Source organism: Nelusetta ayraudi, unplaced genomic scaffold (genome assembly GCF_046127955.1).
Source record: "Nelusetta ayraudi isolate G7.1 ecotype Tasmania unplaced genomic scaffold, CSIRO-AGI_Nayr_v1 ptg000284l, whole genome shotgun sequence".
NCBI classification, from domain to species: Eukaryota; Metazoa; Chordata; class Actinopteri; order Tetraodontiformes; family Monacanthidae; genus Nelusetta; species Nelusetta ayraudi.
The window spans coordinates 71887-90000 of NW_027466332.1; the positions used below are offsets into that span (position 1 = coordinate 71887).

At 56.9% G+C, this 18114-nt stretch overlaps 3 protein-coding genes across 7 annotated transcripts; 1 reads left to right on the plus strand and 2 right to left on the minus strand.

Moving 5' to 3' along the window:
• Window positions 1-180: 180 nt before the first annotated feature.
• On the minus strand, window positions 181-3097 carry allc (allantoicase). Its single transcript, XM_076017237.1, has 11 exons — window positions 2956-3097; window positions 2745-2795; window positions 2585-2672; window positions 2359-2478; window positions 2108-2190; window positions 1884-2016; window positions 1649-1804; window positions 1447-1520; window positions 1122-1230; window positions 521-642; window positions 181-411 (listed from the first exon to the last, which is right to left on the minus strand). The coding sequence occupies exons 1-11, from the start codon at window positions 3043-3045 to the stop codon at window positions 232-234; spliced, it is 1206 nt and encodes a 401-aa protein (XP_075873352.1). The 5' UTR covers window positions 3046-3097; the 3' UTR covers window positions 181-231.
• A 182-nt stretch (window positions 3098-3279) lies between these two features.
• Window positions 3280-9057, minus strand: LOC142882470 (NLR family CARD domain-containing protein 3-like). The gene is made up of 11 exons (XM_076017229.1): window positions 8901-9057; window positions 7758-7895; window positions 7596-7689; window positions 7408-7520; window positions 7271-7301; window positions 6980-7181; window positions 5110-6904; window positions 4848-5021; window positions 4602-4775; window positions 4461-4507; window positions 3280-4246 (listed from the first exon to the last, which is right to left on the minus strand). Exons 2-11 carry the CDS (start codon window positions 7814-7816, stop codon window positions 3705-3707), a joined length of 3231 nt encoding a protein of 1076 aa, XP_075873344.1. The 5' UTR covers window positions 7817-7895; window positions 8901-9057; the 3' UTR covers window positions 3280-3704.
• Window positions 9058-9967: 910 nt separating this feature from the next.
• On the plus strand, window positions 9968-18114 carry asap2b (ArfGAP with SH3 domain, ankyrin repeat and PH domain 2b). Of its 5 annotated transcripts, none has more exons than XM_076017233.1 (29): window positions 9968-10393; window positions 11015-11087; window positions 11417-11562; window positions 11642-11716; window positions 11942-11991; window positions 12104-12233; window positions 12319-12404; window positions 12487-12562; window positions 12945-13031; window positions 13107-13219; window positions 13294-13363; window positions 13551-13670; window positions 14065-14152; window positions 14254-14302; window positions 14438-14604; window positions 14721-14854; window positions 14944-15032; window positions 15123-15312; window positions 15386-15471; window positions 15663-15778; window positions 15915-15982; window positions 16101-16208; window positions 16407-16632; window positions 16709-16810; window positions 16904-17105; window positions 17184-17242; window positions 17363-17427; window positions 17604-17717; window positions 17824-18114. In XM_076017233.1, the coding sequence occupies exons 1-29, from the start codon at window positions 10268-10270 to the stop codon at window positions 17896-17898; spliced, it is 3090 nt and encodes a 1029-aa protein (XP_075873348.1). In that variant the 5' UTR covers window positions 9968-10267; the 3' UTR covers window positions 17899-18114. The 5 variants fall into 5 exon arrangements, with proteins under 5 accessions (XP_075873348.1, XP_075873345.1, XP_075873347.1 ...); XM_076017230.1 differs by having other exon boundaries at window positions 9969-10393; window positions 17598-17717; XM_076017232.1 differs by having other exon boundaries at window positions 9971-10393; window positions 16712-16810; window positions 17598-17717.

Below are 18114 nucleotides of genomic sequence, written 5' to 3' on the forward strand. Positions count from 1 at the left end.
AAGATGGATGAGTGATGAATGAATAGTTTTATTCAAGGGAATTGAAATGAAAATCATCCTCATTCAACCCAAACTGCCCCCTGGTGGACGACAGGTGTAAAGACTCCAGTCTGTCAGGTTACACCTCACTTTGTAACACGGTTGAGAATAATACGAAGTGACTCAGAGACAGCAGGTGGCTTCAAGCCTTGTGCTGATTTATTTCTTCTGCTGCCACCATGGGTCAGGGGCTCAGAGTTTGGACGGTGCCCTCTGCTGATTGGCCGAGGGGACGGCGGTGGGCGTGACCCGACCCCACAGCCGCAGGCGGCTGACTCCGCCGTCCGGGCTGATGACGAGTCGCACGTGACTGATGGGACCCCTCAGCCGCAGGGTCGCCGCTCCGTACAGGTGAGTGTGATGGGGGCGGAGCTACGGCCAAGCACAGAGCACAGGTCAGGGTGACACACACACACACACACACACACACACACACACACACACACACCCAGGAGAAGCTGGTCCAGGTGGTCACACTCACCTTCTGTGGCGGCAGAAGAAGTTGCCACCTGGCAGAGGACCAGCGGTGGCTCGCAATAAGCCCCGCCTCCTGGGCGGAGTCCAGAAGACACGCCTCTATCCGGCAGGAGTCTGGGAAGTTTCCTGACGGCACACACACACACACACACACATTTTCAAGAGTCAGATGTTTTTATTTTTGTCACATGTGTGGCAGATAGAAGAAGAAGAAGAAGAAGAAGAAGAAGTGATTGTGCGTTCAGACAGAAAGAAAGGATAAAAAGATGGAATAATGATGAGTTAAATATGAGTTCTCAAAAAGGTGAAAATAGTTTCAAACAATGAAATGCAAAATATTGGACAGGACCATAACACTGTATAATAATAACAACTACAGTAATAGGAATCATTGTATCAGTAAAGAAATAATAATAATAATAATAATAATAATAATAATAATAACAATGATCAATGTACAGCAGTAACACTAACAATATTGCAACAGTATAATATGATAAACAATATGACTACAAATCAGATGCTTGATGAAATGTCATGTGACGGTTCACTGACACTTGTGTGTGTTGTTTGTGTTGTGTTGTTGTGTGATTGTGGTTGTTCACCTTTAAAGTGCAGCGTGTCGACCTCCACTCGCTGGACCTCAGCGCTGCACGCCAGGCGGAACACGGCCCACTCTGAGCCCGGAACCTGCAGGATCCCCTGCTGGTCCACCTGCAAGACCAGTACCACCTCACTCTGTGTGCGTGTGTGTGTGTGTGTGTGCGTGTGTGCGTGTGTCTGTCTGTCTGTCTGTCTGTGTGCGTGTGTGTGTGCGTGTGTGTGTGTGTCTGTCTGTGTGTGTGTGTGTGTGCGTGTGTCTGTCTGTCTGTCTGTCTGTGTGCGTGTGTGTGTGCGTGTGTGTGTGTGTGTGTGTGCGTGTGTGTGTACCGTCAGCTTCCTAGGCCGGTCAAGTCTGCGCGCTGTCTCCCAGCCATCAGCCATGCTGGTGGCTCCGCCCACACCTGCAGGTTGGAGAGACCATACACACACACACACACACACACACACACACACACATACACACGTGAGTGTCCAGCTCCTCCTCGGTCCGGAATCAGCAACAGTCAAAACAGGAGGTGAAAATCTAGACCAATCATGTTGCGTGGATGTCCAAAGTGGGCGTCGCTGTAGCCGAGGCAGACGCCCCCATTGGTCATAGCTAGCAGGTCCACTTCCGTGTGGGCGGGGACAGTGGTCCAGTCTCTCTGTCCAACGCCGTAGACCCGCAGTCTGGCTATACCTCCATCTGAGGACACACACATCACCTCAGTGTGTGTGTGTGTGTGTGTGTGTGTGTGTGTGTGTGTGTGTGTGTGTGTGTGTACCTGGGTACATGTTGAGGCGCAGGTGTGTGACCCTGTGTGGAAAGTCCACCTTGAAGTAGTGATGGCAGCTGTCCGAGTATCCCGGCTGCAGCGGGGACACGCCCACCAGCTCAGGCCACGCCTCCGAGCCCAGCTGTCAATCAAAACCACATGTCAGCTGTCAGAGAGGCCGAGGTCAGAGGTCACGGCCGTCAGTTGCAAGTAGGTGTCGGTGGCAGAGTTACTGTGGCGACGGCCGCCAGCTGGGATGGGGAGGCGGCCATGCCAGTCCGGTCTCCACCCCAAGTGATGTCATCAGGGGGTCGCTCTGAGCGAGAGAGAGAGAGAGAGAGACAGGGGACATCGTGAGTGGGCGGGGCTACATGCAACAGGAGCTCAAGTCAAGAGGTCACAGGTGAGGAGGAGATGTGTTTCTGTGTGTGTGTGTGTGTGTGTGTGTGTGTGTGTGTGTGTGTGTGTGTGTGTGTGTGTGTACCCAGGCAGCCGGCCTGGAGGGAGACGTGGGGCGAGTGGTTCCCCGTGAAGAAGGATGTGTCGATGTCGATGCCGTGGATCCGTCCTGGGACCCCCAACTGGATGATGCACCAGTCGTGACCTTCAGGGGACAGAAACGCTACAGGTCAAGGTCGACACGCTGACCTTGGAGAAGCTGAGCCTCGGCCAGAGGGGACCTGAGCTGAGACCACCGGGGACCCCCCGACCTGGACTTCTCTTCCTGCGGGTCTCCCAGCCGTCCATCCACTTTCCAAACTGGGTGAAGGCCGAGGCCACAAACAGCGGCGGCTCCCTCTGCAGGCGAGAGGAGGTCACTGTCCACTCAGAGGCACGCCATGGAGTCATGTGACCGGCGACCTACTGTACCTTCAGCAGGTTGGCGGCCGGGGCAAACCACTCGTCTGTGGCAAAGATGACCTGCGGAGCGTCAAACCACACCACGCCACTTACTTCATTAGCTTAGCTTAGCTTAGCTTAGCAGAGACGGAGGGTCGGACACAACAAACCTCCCTGGCGTCTGCCGGGAGGCGTGTCACTGGCAGCGCAGCCAATCACAGCGAGCTCTGCTCCTGCTCACCTTCCCTCCGACGGCCTCGCAGGTCACATCGTTGAACTGCAGGAAGTTCGGTGTGGCGGCCGCCGCCGCCGTGGTCGTCCTGTGGGCCATGGTTGCTGTGCTGCTGCTGCTGCTGCTGCTGCTGTAGGACTGAACCACTGCTGCTGCTGCTGCTGCTGCTGCTGCTGCTGCTGAACAAAGTCCAGCAGCACGCCGGTCCTTCACCCCAAGCTCCCACCTGGTGCATGTGAGCTAGGTCTCCCCCTACAGGACCAAGTTGGAACTGTGTGTGTAATATATCCTGTGGGCTTTGCAGTGTGAAGGCGTTAAAAATACACAAGTCTGTTTTTTATTAGTAGTTGAAGAAAATGTTTATTTTTTTTACTTCCTTCTAAAAGTGAACACAAATCTTGTATTATTGTTTATTTATTTTCAACTTTTTGATGATGTGTTTCTCCGGCCTCAAGGTTCCTACAGCAAGAAGCTAGACACGCCTCCTGAAGGTCACTACCTCTGAGTCCACCGAGTCCCTGCACTGACCTCTGCTGACCTCTTGACCCTCATACAGAACAGCCAGTCTCTCAGACTGACTTGGTTCTCCTTCAGGCTGAGGCGATCTCAGTGCGTCCCTGGTCTCAGTGCGGTTACCACGGTGATCCAAACCATCAACAGGGGGCATGGGAGGCTTTTGCGTTTAGATTCTGCCTTCATGAAGCACCGGTCCTGCTCTCTCAGGCCAGCTGGCCCAGTCCGACGCGGCCCCCCCTGCATCACAGGCACACAGAACCCGAGGACTGGACTCCGAACTGCGCCCCGATCCCAAAGCCGGCGTACAGAGGCTCTGTGAAGACGATGCTGAAGGTGTGGAGGTGGAACAGCCTCCCCGACTCCACCTTGTAGAAGGACAGCGTCCCAGCAGGGACATCCAGGAACACCGCCGCCCTGCTGGTGACCAGGGAGGAGTGATGCACCAGGTCAATCACTGCGTTGTTGTGCCAGACGATGTATCCTCCCCTGGAACAACTCAGACTCCAGGACTGGTGGTTCATCCCGAACCTGCAGCTGGCGCTGTTCCCTTTGCGTCGGATGCCCTGGTCGCTCACGGCGATGTGCACCGCCCCCGTCCACTCCGCCTCCCAGTAGCAGCGCAGGGGCAGCGGCTCAGAGCAGAGCAGCTGGCAGAAGCAGTCGAACCTCCCAGGGTGGTCCGGGTACGGCTGGTAGTCCTTGACCGTCATGACTCTCTTCCTGTCGTCCGACACCAGGAGCTTCCTGTACGCCGTGTCTGGGTCCAGACGGAGGTCACAGCTGACTGGTGGAGACAGGAGACCAGCAGAGGACCATCTCTCAGACACACACACACACACACACACATACACACACCTGGAGCCGAGGTTCTCAGGCCTCATGATGTGTGGAGAAGCTCTCACTTGACACTCAAATGCAGGACTCAGACAAGGTTCCCCTGATGCCTTCAGGAGAACCTTGGAGAAAAACAACTTTCCTGCCACGCAGAGTTGACTCACACTTCCTTACGCCCGCTGTCAGCCTCTCTGCTCCACAGTTTTCCATCCTACAGACCCACCACAGAGGGAGAGCGTCACTGAAGGTCTGTACCCAACACTTCACCGCGTGAGGGACGAGGTTACATCGGCAGCGTGGCTCACCTGAGTGTGTCCAGCTTCCAGAGCTCCCCCTGCAGTCCAGCGGTCAGCAGCTCCTGTCCGGAGTCCCCCGGATGGTTGTAGCTCAGGTCCAGCATTCTCAGGTGGGAGGGGTTGGAGTTGAGGGCCAGAGCCAGAGCAGCGCAGCCTTCCTCCGTCAGCAGGCAGCCGGACAGACTGGAAGAAGAACAACGGGTTGACCCCCAGGGAGCAGCGCTGAGAGGCTCAGGTTCTCACAGGGTGTCTGACCTGAGGGTCTCTAGGTGGCAGTCGGGACTCCTCAGTGCATTGCAGAGCATCTTCACCCCGGAGTCCCGCAGGTCGTTGTGGCTCAGATCCAGCTCTCTCAGGCTGCAGGAAGGCGAGCTGAGGAACCCAGACAGAGCTTCACAGCTTCTCTCCGAGAGGCTGCAGCTGCTGAGGCTGAGGAGCAGAAGAAGCTGGCGGTCAGGATGTTCAGCCAAGGGTACGTGACCACGCACGGAGGGCCATGTGACGTCCGAGCACCTACGCAGCTTTGTTGGAGGCTTTGACGACCGGCAGCAGCCTCAGTAGAGCCTCCTCTGAAGCAGAGTACTGCCTCAGGTCGAACACGTCCAGGTCTGAGGACAGCAAGAGGAAGATGAGAGCGGACCACTGAGCAGGAGACAGCTCCTGTGTGGAGAGACTCCCTGAGTTGAGGTACTGCTGAATCTCCTCCACCAGAGAAGAGTCGTTGAGCTCGTTCAGGCAGTGGAACAGACTGATGCTTCTCTCCGGGGGGGTTTGCCTGATCACGTCCTTGATGTACTTGATGGTCCTCTGGGTGGTTTTCACACCGCCGAGTTTCTGTTCCAGCAGACCCCGGAGGAGCATCTGATTGTTATTGAGCGACAGGCCCAGGAGGAAACGGAGGAACAAGTCCAGGTGTCCATTTGGACTCAGAAGGGCCTGGTCCACAGCATTCTGGTAGAACCGGGATGCCGTGAACAGAGGTCTCAAGAGTTTAGGACCTTTGAATTTTGCTTGTGCCCCTTCCAGCAGGTTGACTCCAGAGTGAATGAAGGTCAGGTGGACGTGAAGAGCAGCCATAAACTCCTGGACACTCAGATGGACGAAGCAGAAGACCTTGTCCTGGTACAGTCCCCGTTCCTCTCTGAAGATCTGCGTAAAGACTCCAGAGTAGTCCAAGGCCGCTCTCATGTCGATGCCACACTCTGTCAGGTCCGGCTCGTAGAAGATCAGCTTTCCTCTCTGCAGCTGCTCAAAGGCCAGTTTCCCCAGAGACCGGACCATCCTCCGGTTCTCCGGACTCCAGTGGGGATCCGTCTGGTCTCCGGCATCTGACCTGACGTGATTGAGTTTGGCCTGGACCACCAAGAAGTGGATGTACATCTGTGTCAGGCTGCCGGGCAGCCCTCCTTCCTCTGGGCTCCTGAGTACGTCCTCCAGGACGGTGGCGGTGATCCAGCAGAAGACTGGGATGTGGCACATGATGTGGAGGCTCCTGGAGGTCTTGATGTGGGAGATGATTCTTCTGGCCTGTTCCTGGTCTCTGAACCTTTTGGTCAAATACTCCTCCTTCTGCTTGTCCGTGAACCCTCTGACCTCCGTCACCCTGTCCACGCACTCTGCGGGGATCTGATTGGCCGCCGCAGGTCTGCTGGTGATCCAGAGGCGAGCCGAGGGCAGCAGGTTCCCTCTAATCAGGTTGGTCAGCAGAACGTCCACCGAGGCCTTCTCCGAAGGGTCGGTCAGAGTCGGGTTGCTGCGGAAGCCCAGAGGAAGTCGACACTCGTCCAGACCGTCTAAGATGAAGGTCACCTGGAAGTCCTGCAGGCTGCAGATTCTGGCTTCTCTGGTCTCCGGGAAGAAATCATGGAGCAGCTGCACCAGGCTGAACTGTTCCCCCTTCAGGACGTTCAGTACTCTGAAGGTGAAGGGAAACAGGAAGTGCACGTCCTGGTTGGCTTTGTCCTCGGCCCAGTCCAGAGTGAACTTGTGCGTCAGGACGGTTTTCCCGATGCCCGCCACGCCCTTGGTCAGCACCGTTCTGATTGGTCCCTCTGGACTAGTGGAAGGTCTGAAGATGTCTTCACACCTGATGGGGGTCTCTGCTCTGTCCGCTCTCCTGAATGCTCTTTCAATCTGTCGGACCTCGTGATCTTCATTGGCCTGGGAAGCCCCTCCCTCAGTGATGAAGAGCTCTGTGAAGATCTGGTTCAGGGGGACGGAGTGCCCTGCTTTGGCCACGCCCTCAAACACACGCTGAAACTTCTGCCTCAGGTTGACCTTGACCTTGTGACGGCACAGCGGAGAACAGGTTCCTGGAGGGAGGACGGTGAAGTTAGAGATCTCCTGGATCTGAGGTGGTTCAGATGTTCTGGTTCAGATGTTCTTACTGCTCTGCAGACGATCCGCCAGCTCCTTCTGCTGCATCCTCCGCAGGAAGTCCATGCAGATCTTCAGGAAAGCCTCTCTGCTCACCCACTGCTCTTCATCCTCACTTCCACTCCCAAAACCCTCATGAAGGTCCACACTTAAAACCCTCTGGAACCCTTTCAGTTCTCGTCTTACAAAAGTAACAATTTGGCTTTCAAGACTCTGGAAGATACAAACGATTCAAACCCTCACAGTTGACCTGAAGACCTTCAGGCTGACCAGCGTTGGCAGATTCAAACCTTCATACAAACCTGAAAGATGTCCTCGTTGTCCATAACAACTCTGCAAAGTCAACACACAGCTTGAGTTAGACTTTGTGAAGGACATCAACTGGACTGAAAGTCAGTGTGAGTTGGGACTCCAACCATCGCTGACTCTTGTCACGTACTGTGAGTCTGGAGGAGGGGCAAAGACTTCGAAGTGATCCATAGACCTAGATCTGTGGATGGAGTCCCCACTGGGTCCAGGTTGAGGTCCTGGTCCAGGGTCTCCATTCTGCTTCTGCGGTGACAACAGTGATCCTGCTGTCATTGTGCTGCTCCTCGCCAGCACCATCAGACACAGAGCTTTACTCACAGAAGGCTGCTGCTGTGTCACGTTCAGGGGAAGCTGCACAGACGTGTCGCTGCATCCAGGTCCACGGTCCGGTCCATGGTGCGGTCCGTCAACACTGCAACACAACCACACAACAGCACAGAGTTGTGTTGACGAGCGATGTGAGTGGGGGTGGAGTCTCACCTCTGGAGAGCATCAAGTCCAAACACGCTGCTGGAAGGTGGAACCCCATCCGAGTTCATGGTGGAGGTGGAGAAGGTTTTCTTTCTTTCTCTTTCTACATGTTCTCCTCACACGTTATTTTCCGTCAGGGGAGAAAAACTGAGAAAACAGAAACCAGGGTCAGGGGTCAGGGGTCAGGTCATCCAGCTCTAAACTCATCAAACTGCGAGCAGCAGCTTGAATCCAAAGAGGTCCAGTCAAAGATCGGGCGGTTCTGTGGTGGTTCTGGCGTTAGTTAGCAGGCATTGCAGCGCTCGTTCGCTCCTTCTCACACTCACTCCATGTGTGTCCTAAATCTATGACTTTAGCATCCACCTCATGACTCGTGCCACCTGTACCAACACATCTTCATTTAAACTTAGGACCCTGACTGAACTCAGTGAATTACACAAAACTCCTGAGGTTGAACAACTTTACTGATCCCAGGCTGGTCCAGGCTGGTCCAGGCTGGTCCAGGAGGGTTAGGCTAGGCTTAGGGTTTCGGGTTAGGTTGCTGTTTAAAAAAAAAAGTTGTTTCAAATCCTTGAAAATATTTTTTTCATTTTTATTTTGAACTCTGCAGATGAAGATCCTGTGTTGTTAATAAAAGGAATGGAGCCGCTGAAAGTGAGATTCCAAGGGCGACCTGCCAATTGAAGGCGGGGCCACAACAGGCAGATTAGAAAAACAGATTACCAAAAAGAAAACCCAGTGCAATCAAAATGAAAGCAGCTTTAGTGTAGAAAGTGCAGGAGTCTGTGGACAAATGAGTTCACAGCTTACATAACAGACACTGATCAACCAACCACAGTCTGAGTCAAAATACTGCAAAATATATTTTTTTTATGTGAGCATATATGTACATGTATATATTCTGTAATAATGTAATATAAATATAAAGTCATTATTATTATGAATACATGATGAGAAGAATAACAATCTCTTGACAGCAGAGTGACGGCAAAGAAAGTGAAGGTTTCACAGTCGGGCAGCTTGAAGGTCCGAGTCAAACCGGATCCTCAGGAATGAGACTGGAGCAGAGCAGGAAACACCGAGGTACAACTTGGAAGCAGCGTGAATGCAGCGAGATCTTGAGGTGGTGCGGTGGTGCGGTGGTTTCTTTACCAGCTGAAGTTTGTCCAGAGCTCCGAAGGTGGTAAAACGGCGGAAGAAGCTTCTGCTGCGCTCGTCCTCGTCCACCTGCGGGCGCCGTTTCCTCATGCCATCATCAGCCAAACAGGACAGACGTGAACATTCCAGGCCAGCGAGAGGCCCGGCCGAGCGCCGCTGCAGGAGGAGTCACCGTCTGGGAGGAGTCAGGTGGGAGGAGTCAGGTGGGACGCCACCATCTGGGAGGAGTCAGGTGGCAGGAGTCAAGTGGGACGCCACCATCTGGGAGGAGTCAGGTGGGAGGAGTCAGGTCTCACTGCCAATACCAGGGACCAGTAGTGAGGAGACACACTGTGGTGGTGGACCCACATCTCGATGTGAGACCTCCTGTCATCCTGGACAGAAGGTCAGGACGACGACACCTCCACCTACAACACAGTGGGCGTGTCTGTTGACGCCCCCTTTGAGCAGCCACTGTACCCCGCCTTCCGGCTGCCGCCGCACTCCTCCGTCTGCCTGAGGTCTCCTTTGGGTGACGTCACTCGTTGACTTCATCAGCTGTGGTCCGCGCAACGGTTGCCAATCACACGCACACGCTCTGGATGTTACTGCGTGTCAGTGAAAAAAACAGATGTTGGTTCTGTTTGCAGACACCACCATCTAGTGGTGAGAGAGCGGAACTACACGCATGCTCATGTTTTACTTGCGTAATTAAACAAAGCGGAGAGGGTCTTGTTGTCGTTCTGTTGGGACACCCACCAGGGGGCGCTCACACCAACAACAGGCTTGTTGGAGGTGTTGACGCGTCTTGACAAGCGGCTGCCACGGCTGAATTGACGTGAGCAGGGAGTGACGTCACTCTCCTCGGCCAGTGTCCCGACCAATCAGCAGCTTCCGGCAGAAAAACACCTGACGTGCAGGTGCTCCTCCTGCCGGCTACGTAACACAACAGTTTAACTGAGTTGTCCTGTGACGTCACAATGGGCGCCACCTTGGCCGCAGAGAGGAGAGAGCGACAAAAAAGGGGAAGAGAGAGAGAGAGAGAGAGAGAGAGAGGGAGAGAGGGAGAGAGAGAGAGAGTTCCGCATACACTGGGTTTTACTGAGCGGAAGTGGCTTCTTCCGCGGGAGACTCAGCAAGATCTCGATCCCCCCCTCCTCCCTTCTGCTCCCCCTCCTCTTGCCCCGCCCCTTCCTCTGGCCCGCCCTCCGCGCCTTCTCAGGTGGAGTCAGAGGAATGTGTCGTCACCGTGCGTGACTGCGGCCGCCCGCTGCGGGATCATGGCTGCGGCTCCAAGCTGCCAGTGAGCGAGCGGAGCGACCAGGTAGGACCAGTTAGGACCAGGTGACCCAGGTGTGCCGCCCGCGCGAACCCGAGTCAACATGCCGGAAGTGATCAGCGTGCCGGAGTTCGTGGCGGAGACCAACGAGGACTACCAGGCTCCGACCACGTCCAGCTTCTCCACCCGGATGTCCCACTGCAGGAACGCGGTGGCGGCGCTGGAGGAGGTGAGACCGCACTCGCTCGCGCACGCGCACGATCGCCACAGGTAGGGAGACCAGAAGCGGAAGTCGTTGCTGGACGCTTGGAAACAAGAAAAAAAAAAATCATCTTTCTGTGAGTTTGAGCTGAGAAACAAGTCGAAACGCGTTGTGACTGAAAGAGGAACCAGGGAGGAACTTCCTCATCCTGGGACCGTGGAGCTTTCAACACAGCAGACACGGGCGGGGGGGGGGGGGGGGGGGGGGGGGTGCAGAGGCGGTGTCCCATGTATATATATATATATATATATATTAATGTCAACTGAGACTGAAGCAAAGTAAAGTTTCAACCAAGTCAGTGTCTTTGAAGAACCCACCAGGCTGTTTAGCTCTTAGAACCACTCAGAACCACCTGACTGTCCAGAACCACCTGACTGTCTAGAACCATCCAGAACCATCCAGAACCACCAGGATATTTAGATCTTCATTTGAATGACTCTGAACACTGGACACATGGAGGAGATGCAGCTGTTTGATCAGAGCAGGAGAGCATCACAACCTCCTCACCGTGTGTGTGTGTGTGTGTGTGTGTGTGTGTGTGTGTGTGTGTGTGTGTGTGTGTGTGTGTGTGTGTGTGTGTGTGTCCAGGCTCTGGATGTCGACAGGTCGGCCCTCTACAAGATCAAGAAGTCTGTGAAGTCCATGAACACATCTGGTCTGGGTGAGTCTGTGTAGTCTCACACACCTGTGTGTGTGTGTGTGTGTGTGTGTGTTGGGTGGGCGGAGTCTCTCCTTCCAAACATTCCAGTCGTGGCTGTCCTGTCCCAGCACGTCGTCGCAGGTCGAGGGGCGCGGCTGCGAGGCGTTCAGGGTCCGACCCAGCGTCTGAACCTGCAGCTTCTCACTGACGTCACGGAAACAGGGCGTCACCACTGTGGGCGTGTCCACCCGTTGACACACCCACTGGAGAGGTATCACAGCCCTCTGTGACATCACAGAGGGCCCGGACGGAGACGCGGTTTGACTCCCGGCTCCTCGTGCGTCCCGCAGCTCACGTGGAGAGCGAGGAGCAGTTCGTCCAGGCCACGGAGAAGTTCGGGGACAACCTGGTGTGTCGGGAGGACGCCGAGGTCGGCTCCGCCTTCCTGCGCTTCGCCGTCTTCACCAGAGAGCTGGCGGCGCTCTTCAAGAACCTGGTGAGGCTCGGTGGCGCTCGGGTCGCCCTGGTCCTCAGTGACTGTGTGTCTGACGGGGAGCCGCGTCCTCTGCTTCCAGATGCAGAACATGAACAACATCATCAGCTTCCCTCTGGACAGCCTGCTGAAGGGAGACCTGAAGGGCGTCAAAGGGGTGTGTGTGTGTGTGTGTGTGTGTGTGTGTGTGTGTGTGTGTGTGTGTGTGTGTGTGTGTGTGTGTGCGTGTGTGTGTGTCCAGTGTGTGTGTCCAGTGTGTGTGTGTGTGTGGGAGAAAGAGGTATTTCCCATCTGAATCACAGTTCAAAGTCCTCTGTTTGTTTCTGAGCTGCTGCTGCCGCGTGATTGGTCGGAGGTAATCATGTGACCTCTCCTGCTGCAGGACCTGAAGAAGCCGTTTGACAAAGCCTGGAAAGACTACGAGACCAAACTGTGAGAGGAGAAACACTCTGACCACATCTCAGAATGAACAAATCACATGACACGTGTGTGGGAAGGTGTTGTCGTCGCTGTCGTTGTTAGCCGGGTGTTTGTGACGCGGCAGGGCGAAGATCGAGAAGGAGAAGCGGGAGCACGCCCGGCAGCACGGCATGATCCGCAGCGAGTTCAGTGGCGGCGAGATCGCCGAGGACATGGAGAAGGAGCGACGCCTCTTCCAGCTGCAGATGTGCGAGGTGAGCCGCGTCATGTGACAGGAAGTGAGCGCACCCCAGACGGGCGAACCCCGAGGACCAATCAGCTGCTCCGCTCTGCTTCCAGTACCTGCTCAAGGTCAACGAGATCAAGGTCAAGAAAGGCGTCGACTTCCTGCAGAACCTCATCAAGTATTTTCACGCCCAGTGCAAGTACGCACCTGCCCCTCGCCCCTTTACTCATTGACCTTGACCTTTGACCTCAGGCTGACACTGGTGCCCCTGCTCTTCCCAGTTTCTTCCAGGACGGCCTGAAGACGGTGGAGAACCTCAGACCCTCCGTGGAGAAGCTGGCGTCCGACCTGACCACGGTCCGAGCGTCATCCACCACTCTCATACAAAGGTTCTCATTGGCTGCTTGGCGTTGTGACCTTCCTCTTCTTCCTCTTCCTCTTCCTCTTCTTCTTCTTCCTCTTCCTCTTCTTCTTCTTCTTCCTCTTCCTCTTCCTCTTCTTCTTCTTCCTCTTCCTCTTCCTCTTCTTCCTCTTCCTCTTCCTCTTCTTCCTCTTCCTCTTCCTCTTCCTCTTCTTCTTCCTCTTCCTCTTCCTCTTCTTCCTCTTCCTCTTCCTCTTCCTCTTCTTCTTCTTCCTCTTCCTCTTCCTCTTCTTCTTCCTCTTCCTCTTCTTCCTCTTCTTCTTCTTCTTCTTCCTCTTCCTCTTCCTCTTCCTCTTCCTCTTCGCTGGTGCCGTGCAGGTTAAACAGAGTCAGGACGGGGAGAGGAAACAGTTGACGCAGCTGCGGGACATCCTGAAGGCCTCGCTGCAGTCTGAGCAGAAAGAGGTGAGGAGGAGGAGAAACAGGGGGCGGAGCCTTCATCAGCAGTCCCCATGATGCACCTCTGCCGCCTGTCCACAGGAGGCGGCGGCCGCGGCGGCCAAGCAGAACGCCGGCTACAGCCTCCACCAGCTGCAGGGCAACAAGGCCCACGGCACCGAGCGCTCCGGGCTGCTCTACAAGAGGAGCGAGGGGTGAGTGATTGGCCAGTGAGGGTCATGTGATCTGATGGGAAGCGAGCGATTGGCTGGATGTGCTCCCCCTGCAGGCTGAGGAGGGTGTGGCAGAAGAGGAAGTGCTCAGTGAAGAACGGCTTCCTCACCATCTGGCACGGCACGGTAAGGAGATCTCCCATTGGTCCCAGCGCATGACAAGCCCCGCCCCCTCCTCTTAACCGCATCTTCCAATAGGAAGGTCTCACACACGTGTTTTCCACTAGGGGGGGGGGGGGGGGGGTCGGAGGGGCAACACAACAACATGCTTCTTATGGCTCCCTTCCTGTTGTTCCCTCCTCTTATTTTGAAGTTTTTACACGACGAGTCAGATGGCCAATCAGGAGAGAGCGTGCAGCAGCAGACGAGGCAGAGGAGGAGGAGGAGGAGGAGGAGGAGGCGGAGCTTAAGGAGAAGGATGTCAGAGAGAAGGGTGCTTGTGGCAGGAAGGGGGCGCCGCCGCGGCTCACGTATAGCTTTGCTAGGACGACCGCTTCCTGTTCGCTCCCGTCAGTCAGCTGGCATTAACGCCCTTGGCCCCGCCCACCGCAGGCAGAGCCCCGCCACCCCCCAACCTAATACACTCTGCCGCTCCCCAGCAGCAGATTGGCGCCCAGGGACAGGAAGTGAGCCCCCCTCCCCCTCCCCCTCCCCCCCTTAATGCCAGCTGAGTGTCTGGAGCGACGGCGGGCTGCAGTTAGAGGGCCGGTCCTCATGGGGGCGCCACCGCAGGGACGGTCGCATCGCTTCGTCTCGGTTCCGTCCTCGGCTTCCGTCCATGACGTCCTCACTTCCTGTCCATGACGTCCTCACTTCCTGTCCCCCAGGCCAACAGACCGCCGGCCAAACTCAACCTGCTCACCTGCCAGGTGAAGAGGAACCCGGAGGAGAAGAAGAACTTTGACCTCATCTCCCGTAAGCCTCGCCCACCTCCCCGGCAGCCAATCACAGCACAGCAACAGCACCCAACCAACCCAGTGTCTTCTCCTTCCCCCGTCCTCCTCCTCCTCCTCCAGACGACCGCACGTATCACTTCCAGGCCGAAGACGAGGCCGAGTGCCAGATGTAAGTACCCGACGGCGCCCCCTGCTGCTGCCCCCTGCTGGCCAGCTGCACGGATTGGCTGCTGCGTCATGGCCGTCGTAGGCGCCACATAATGCGGAATTCCCCGGGGGCTTGACGTCCTGTTCCTGCTTGCAGCTGGGTGTCCGTGCTGCAGAACAGCAAGGAGGAGGCGCTGAACAAGGCCTTCAAGGGCGACCAGGACGAGGGCGAGAACAACATCATCCAGGAGCTGACCCGGGCCATCGTGGGCGAGGTCAAGAGGATGAGCGGCAACGACGGCTGCTGCGACTGCGGAGCTGCAGGTCAGGGGGGCCGCTAGCGCCGCCGCTAGGCTAGCGCTAGGCTAGTGCTAGGCTAGCACTGAGACAACCCGGGCTTGAGTGTGTGTATGGTGGCTCTGATTGGCTCCCATTGGCAGCTCCCACCTGGCTCTCCACCAACCTGGGGGTCCTGATCTGCATCGAGTGCTCCGGGATCCACAGGGAGATGGGGGTCCACTACTCCAGGATCCAGAGCCTGGACCTGGACGTCCTGGGGACCTCCGAGCTGCTGGTGAGTCCGGCCACTCCCTGAGCTTTCTGTCTGGCTCCTGAGGCCACGAGGGGGAGACTGCGTCACACGGCCTGCTGTTGTGGTTCCAGTTGGCCAAGAACGTTGGGAACGCCAGCTTCAACGAGATCCTGGAGGCCGACCTTCAGGACGTCACCAAACCGGATCCCAGCAGTGACATGTGAGTGGCGCTGCGGTCGGAGGCGAGGGGGGGGGGGGGAGCGGGTCAGTGACGGCGCCCCCTTGTGTCCTTGTTTCCTCTGCCATCCAGGCAGACGAGGAAGGACTTCATCACCGCCAAGTACACGGAGAAACGCTTCGTCCGCCAGCGCTGCGCCGACGGCGAGCCGCGGCTGCAGCGTCTGTACGAGGCGGTGAGGAACCGGGACGTCCTGTCGCTGATCCAGGTCTACGCCGAGGGGGCGGACCTGATGGAGGCCCGCCCGCAGCCCAACGAACACGTGAGCTCCCACCCAATCGTAGAGTCCTCGCCGGGAGCAGCTTGGTCATGTGACTCAAACCCGTGTGCGGCAGGAACCCGGAGAGACGGTGCTGCACCTGGCAGTGCGCATGGGCGACCGGAACTCCCTGCACATCGTGGACTTCCTGGCACAGAACAGGTGGGCCAGCACCACCTGAGGGTTGGCAGGAGGAGCTAAGCTAGGCTAGCATCCTGTGTGTGTGTGTGTGTGTGTTTATACTCGCTCTGGGCTTCCTGTTGGTCCTCATGAGTGTGTTTCAAACATCAGTTTACATACTGTCCAATAACTGTGTGTGTGTGTGTGCGTGTGTGTGTGTGTGTGTGTGGCAGTGGCAACCTGGACCAGCAGACGGCAGCAGGGAACACAGCGCTGCACTACTGCTGCCTGACCGACAACAGCGAGTGTCTGAAGCTGCTGCTGAGAGGAAAAGCCTCCGTTTCCACCAGTAAGAAGCCAGCGCCCCCTAGTGGACCATGCTCTGATCAGTGCAACTCCTGGAGCTGGTTAATTAGTGATAGAGTGTAGTACACAAAGCAGCCTGCAGGGGGCGTCTGTGTTTTGACTGCCTGTGATTTTCCCAGCCAACCAGCAGGGGGAGACGCCGCTGGACGTCGCCAAGCGTCTGAGACACACTCAGTGTGAAGAGCTGGTGAGACAGGAAGTGACATCACCGCACTGCCTCCTCTGCAGACTAAACAGTGTGTGTGTGTGTGTGTGTGTGTGTGTGTGTGTGTGTGTGTGTGTGTGTGTGTGTGTGTGTGTGTCAGCTGACCCAGGCTCAGAGCGGGAAGTTCAACGTCCACGTCCACGTGGAGTACGAGTGGCGGCTGCAGAACGAGGACCTGGACGAGAGCGAGGACGAGATGGAGGACAAGGTCAGTGAGTCCAGGACCCGAGCCAGGACCAGACCTCAGGTCCCACTCTGAGGCCAGGTCCAGGTCAAGCTGCCGGTCCAGGTCCCCGGTCCTAGTCCAGGTCCAGGCCTAGGTCTAGGTCTAGGTCCCAGTCCCAGGCCCTGGTCCTGGTCCTGGTATGGGACAGTCTGACCAATCAGAACGTCTGGTTCCCTGCAGCCCATCCCACACCGCCGTGAGGAGCAGCGCCCCGTCAGCTGCTTCCTGCCGGGGATGGCGGCGGCGGTGGGCCGGGACGCCGCCAGTGTGGGCCGGGCCAAACAGCGTCCACAAGTCCCCAGCATGATGATCAGCAACGAGACCTACGGCACCATGATGGACTTCAGCCTGCCGCCGCCACCGCTGGGAGCCACGCCACCGCTGCCCCCCAGGGTCCCCAGCAGAGGTCAGAGGTCACAGTGGGCTGGGCAGGGGTGGGGCGTGGGCCTCTTGTCTGACCTTCAACCGCCGTCTGGTCTCAGCAGGTTCTTCCCAGACCGCCACCATGGAGACGGTGGGACGCCAGCGCTCCTCCTCCGACCCCCCCAACCCTCAGACGCCTGAGAGGAACACGTCTGTGTACGGTACGTGTCACTTCCTGTCCGGGGGCGGGCCTCGGCGTGCTGGACCGGACTGGACTGGACTTGACTTGACTGCTGCTGCTCCGTCTCCCCCAGTTCTCCCAGCGGCTCCGCCTCCAGGGAACAAGTGGTCCACCACGGTGGACCCCAAGTCGGCCAGGAACTCCGCCCTCCCTCCCCCCCCGGTGCCTCCACCACCCAGCTTCAAGGCCCCCTCTCTCCCCCCATCCGTGCCCAGCCACCAGGCCCCCAGACCTCCTGGACCTCCAGGACCCAAATCCCCCAAATCTCCTACCGGGTGAGTCATGGACCGACTGGTCTTGGTTCTCTGGTCTTCCCTGGTGTCCTGATCCTCCTCCTCCTCCTCCACGGTCAGGTCAATGCCCCGCCCCCCTCTGAGGCCGCCGGTCAGGACGCCGTCGGTGGCCAAACAGGGTGAGGAGCGAGGACGCTACTTTGTCCACATGATGGTCCATGCTGGTCCATGCTGGTCCATGCTGGTCCCCTGATGTGTGAGAGCCCAGCAGCGATGGTCTTTGTCTTCTTTGCATGCAGGTTCTCACTCCAGATCTCCTCAGAGTCCGGCTCCGCCCACTCCCAAACCCAGGATCACCTTCTCCGTAAGTCCCTGAACGCACCACCACCCCATGATCCCCCCCACCCCCCACCCCCACCTTCCACCGCACAGGTGAGGAGACGAGGGAGGAGCTGGGATGAATGTTTCAGGTGTGTGTGTGTGTGTGTGTGTGTGTGTGTGTGTGTGTGTGTGTGTGTGTGTGTGTGTGTGCAGAAGCAGAGGCCTCAGAGGGTGAAGGCCATCTACGACTGCTCAGCTGACAACCCTGACGAGCTGACCTTCAGGGAGGGGGAGGTGATTGTGGTGGAGGGCGAGGAGGACAGCGAGTGGTGGGTGAGTCGGGCGAGCCGGGCGATGACATCACACCACCACTTCCTGTCGCTGAGCTGCTGAGCCGCTGAGTCACTGAGTCACTGAGTCACTGAGTGGTGTTTTCCAGGTGGGCCACGTGGAGGGCGAGCCGGCCAGGCGAGGCGTGTTCCCCGTCACCTTCGTCCACTTCTTCACCGACTGACCTCACTTCCTGTTTCCCTCCGTCAGCTGATAAGGAGCTCAACGTAACTGTTTCCTGTGTGGACAGGATCCCGCAGTTCACCTGCGGGATCAGGATGGGCGTGGCCAGTGTCTTCCTGTTGTTTAGGTCATGTGACTGGCCTCCCTCTGTATTCAACCGTTTGTCCAAACTTTCTTATTAAAAGGAGCTTCAGACGTGTGGTGCGTGTCCCTCTTA

Bases quoted from the DNA above. Each gene is read 5' to 3' on its own strand.
- allc (XM_076017237.1), bottom strand. From the start codon at position 3,045: ATGGCCCACAGGACGACCACGGCGGCGGCGGCCGCCACACCGAACTTC. The intron at 2,796-2,955 runs GTGAGCAGGAGC...GACGCTCCGCAG, and splicing joins GCGAGGCCGTCGGAGGGAAG to GTCATCTTTGCCACAGACGA. The intron at 2,017-2,107 runs GTAACTCTGCCA...TTTGATTGACAG, and splicing joins AGCTGGCGGCCGTCGCCACA to CTGGGCTCGGAGGCGTGGCC.
- LOC142882470 (XM_076017229.1), bottom strand. From the start codon at position 7,816: ATGAACTCGGATGGGGTTCCACCTTCCAGCAGCGTGTTTGGACTTGAT. The intron at 7,302-7,407 runs GTACGTGACAAG...TTGACTTTGCAG, and splicing joins GCCCCTCCTCCAGACTCACA to AGTTGTTATGGACAACGAGG. The intron at 4,247-4,460 runs GTGAGTCAACTC...TGTCTCCACCAG, and splicing joins GACAGCGGGCGTAAGGAAGT to TCAGCTGTGACCTCCGTCTG.
- asap2b (XM_076017230.1), top strand. From the start codon at position 10,268: ATGCCGGAAGTGATCAGCGTGCCGGAGTTCGTGGCGGAGACCAACGAG. The intron at 11,717-11,941 runs GTGTGTGTGTGT...CTCCTGCTGCAG, and splicing joins ACCTGAAGGGCGTCAAAGGG to GACCTGAAGAAGCCGTTTGA. The intron at 17,718-17,823 runs GTGAGTCGGGCG...GGTGTTTTCCAG, and splicing joins AGGAGGACAGCGAGTGGTGG to GTGGGCCACGTGGAGGGCGA.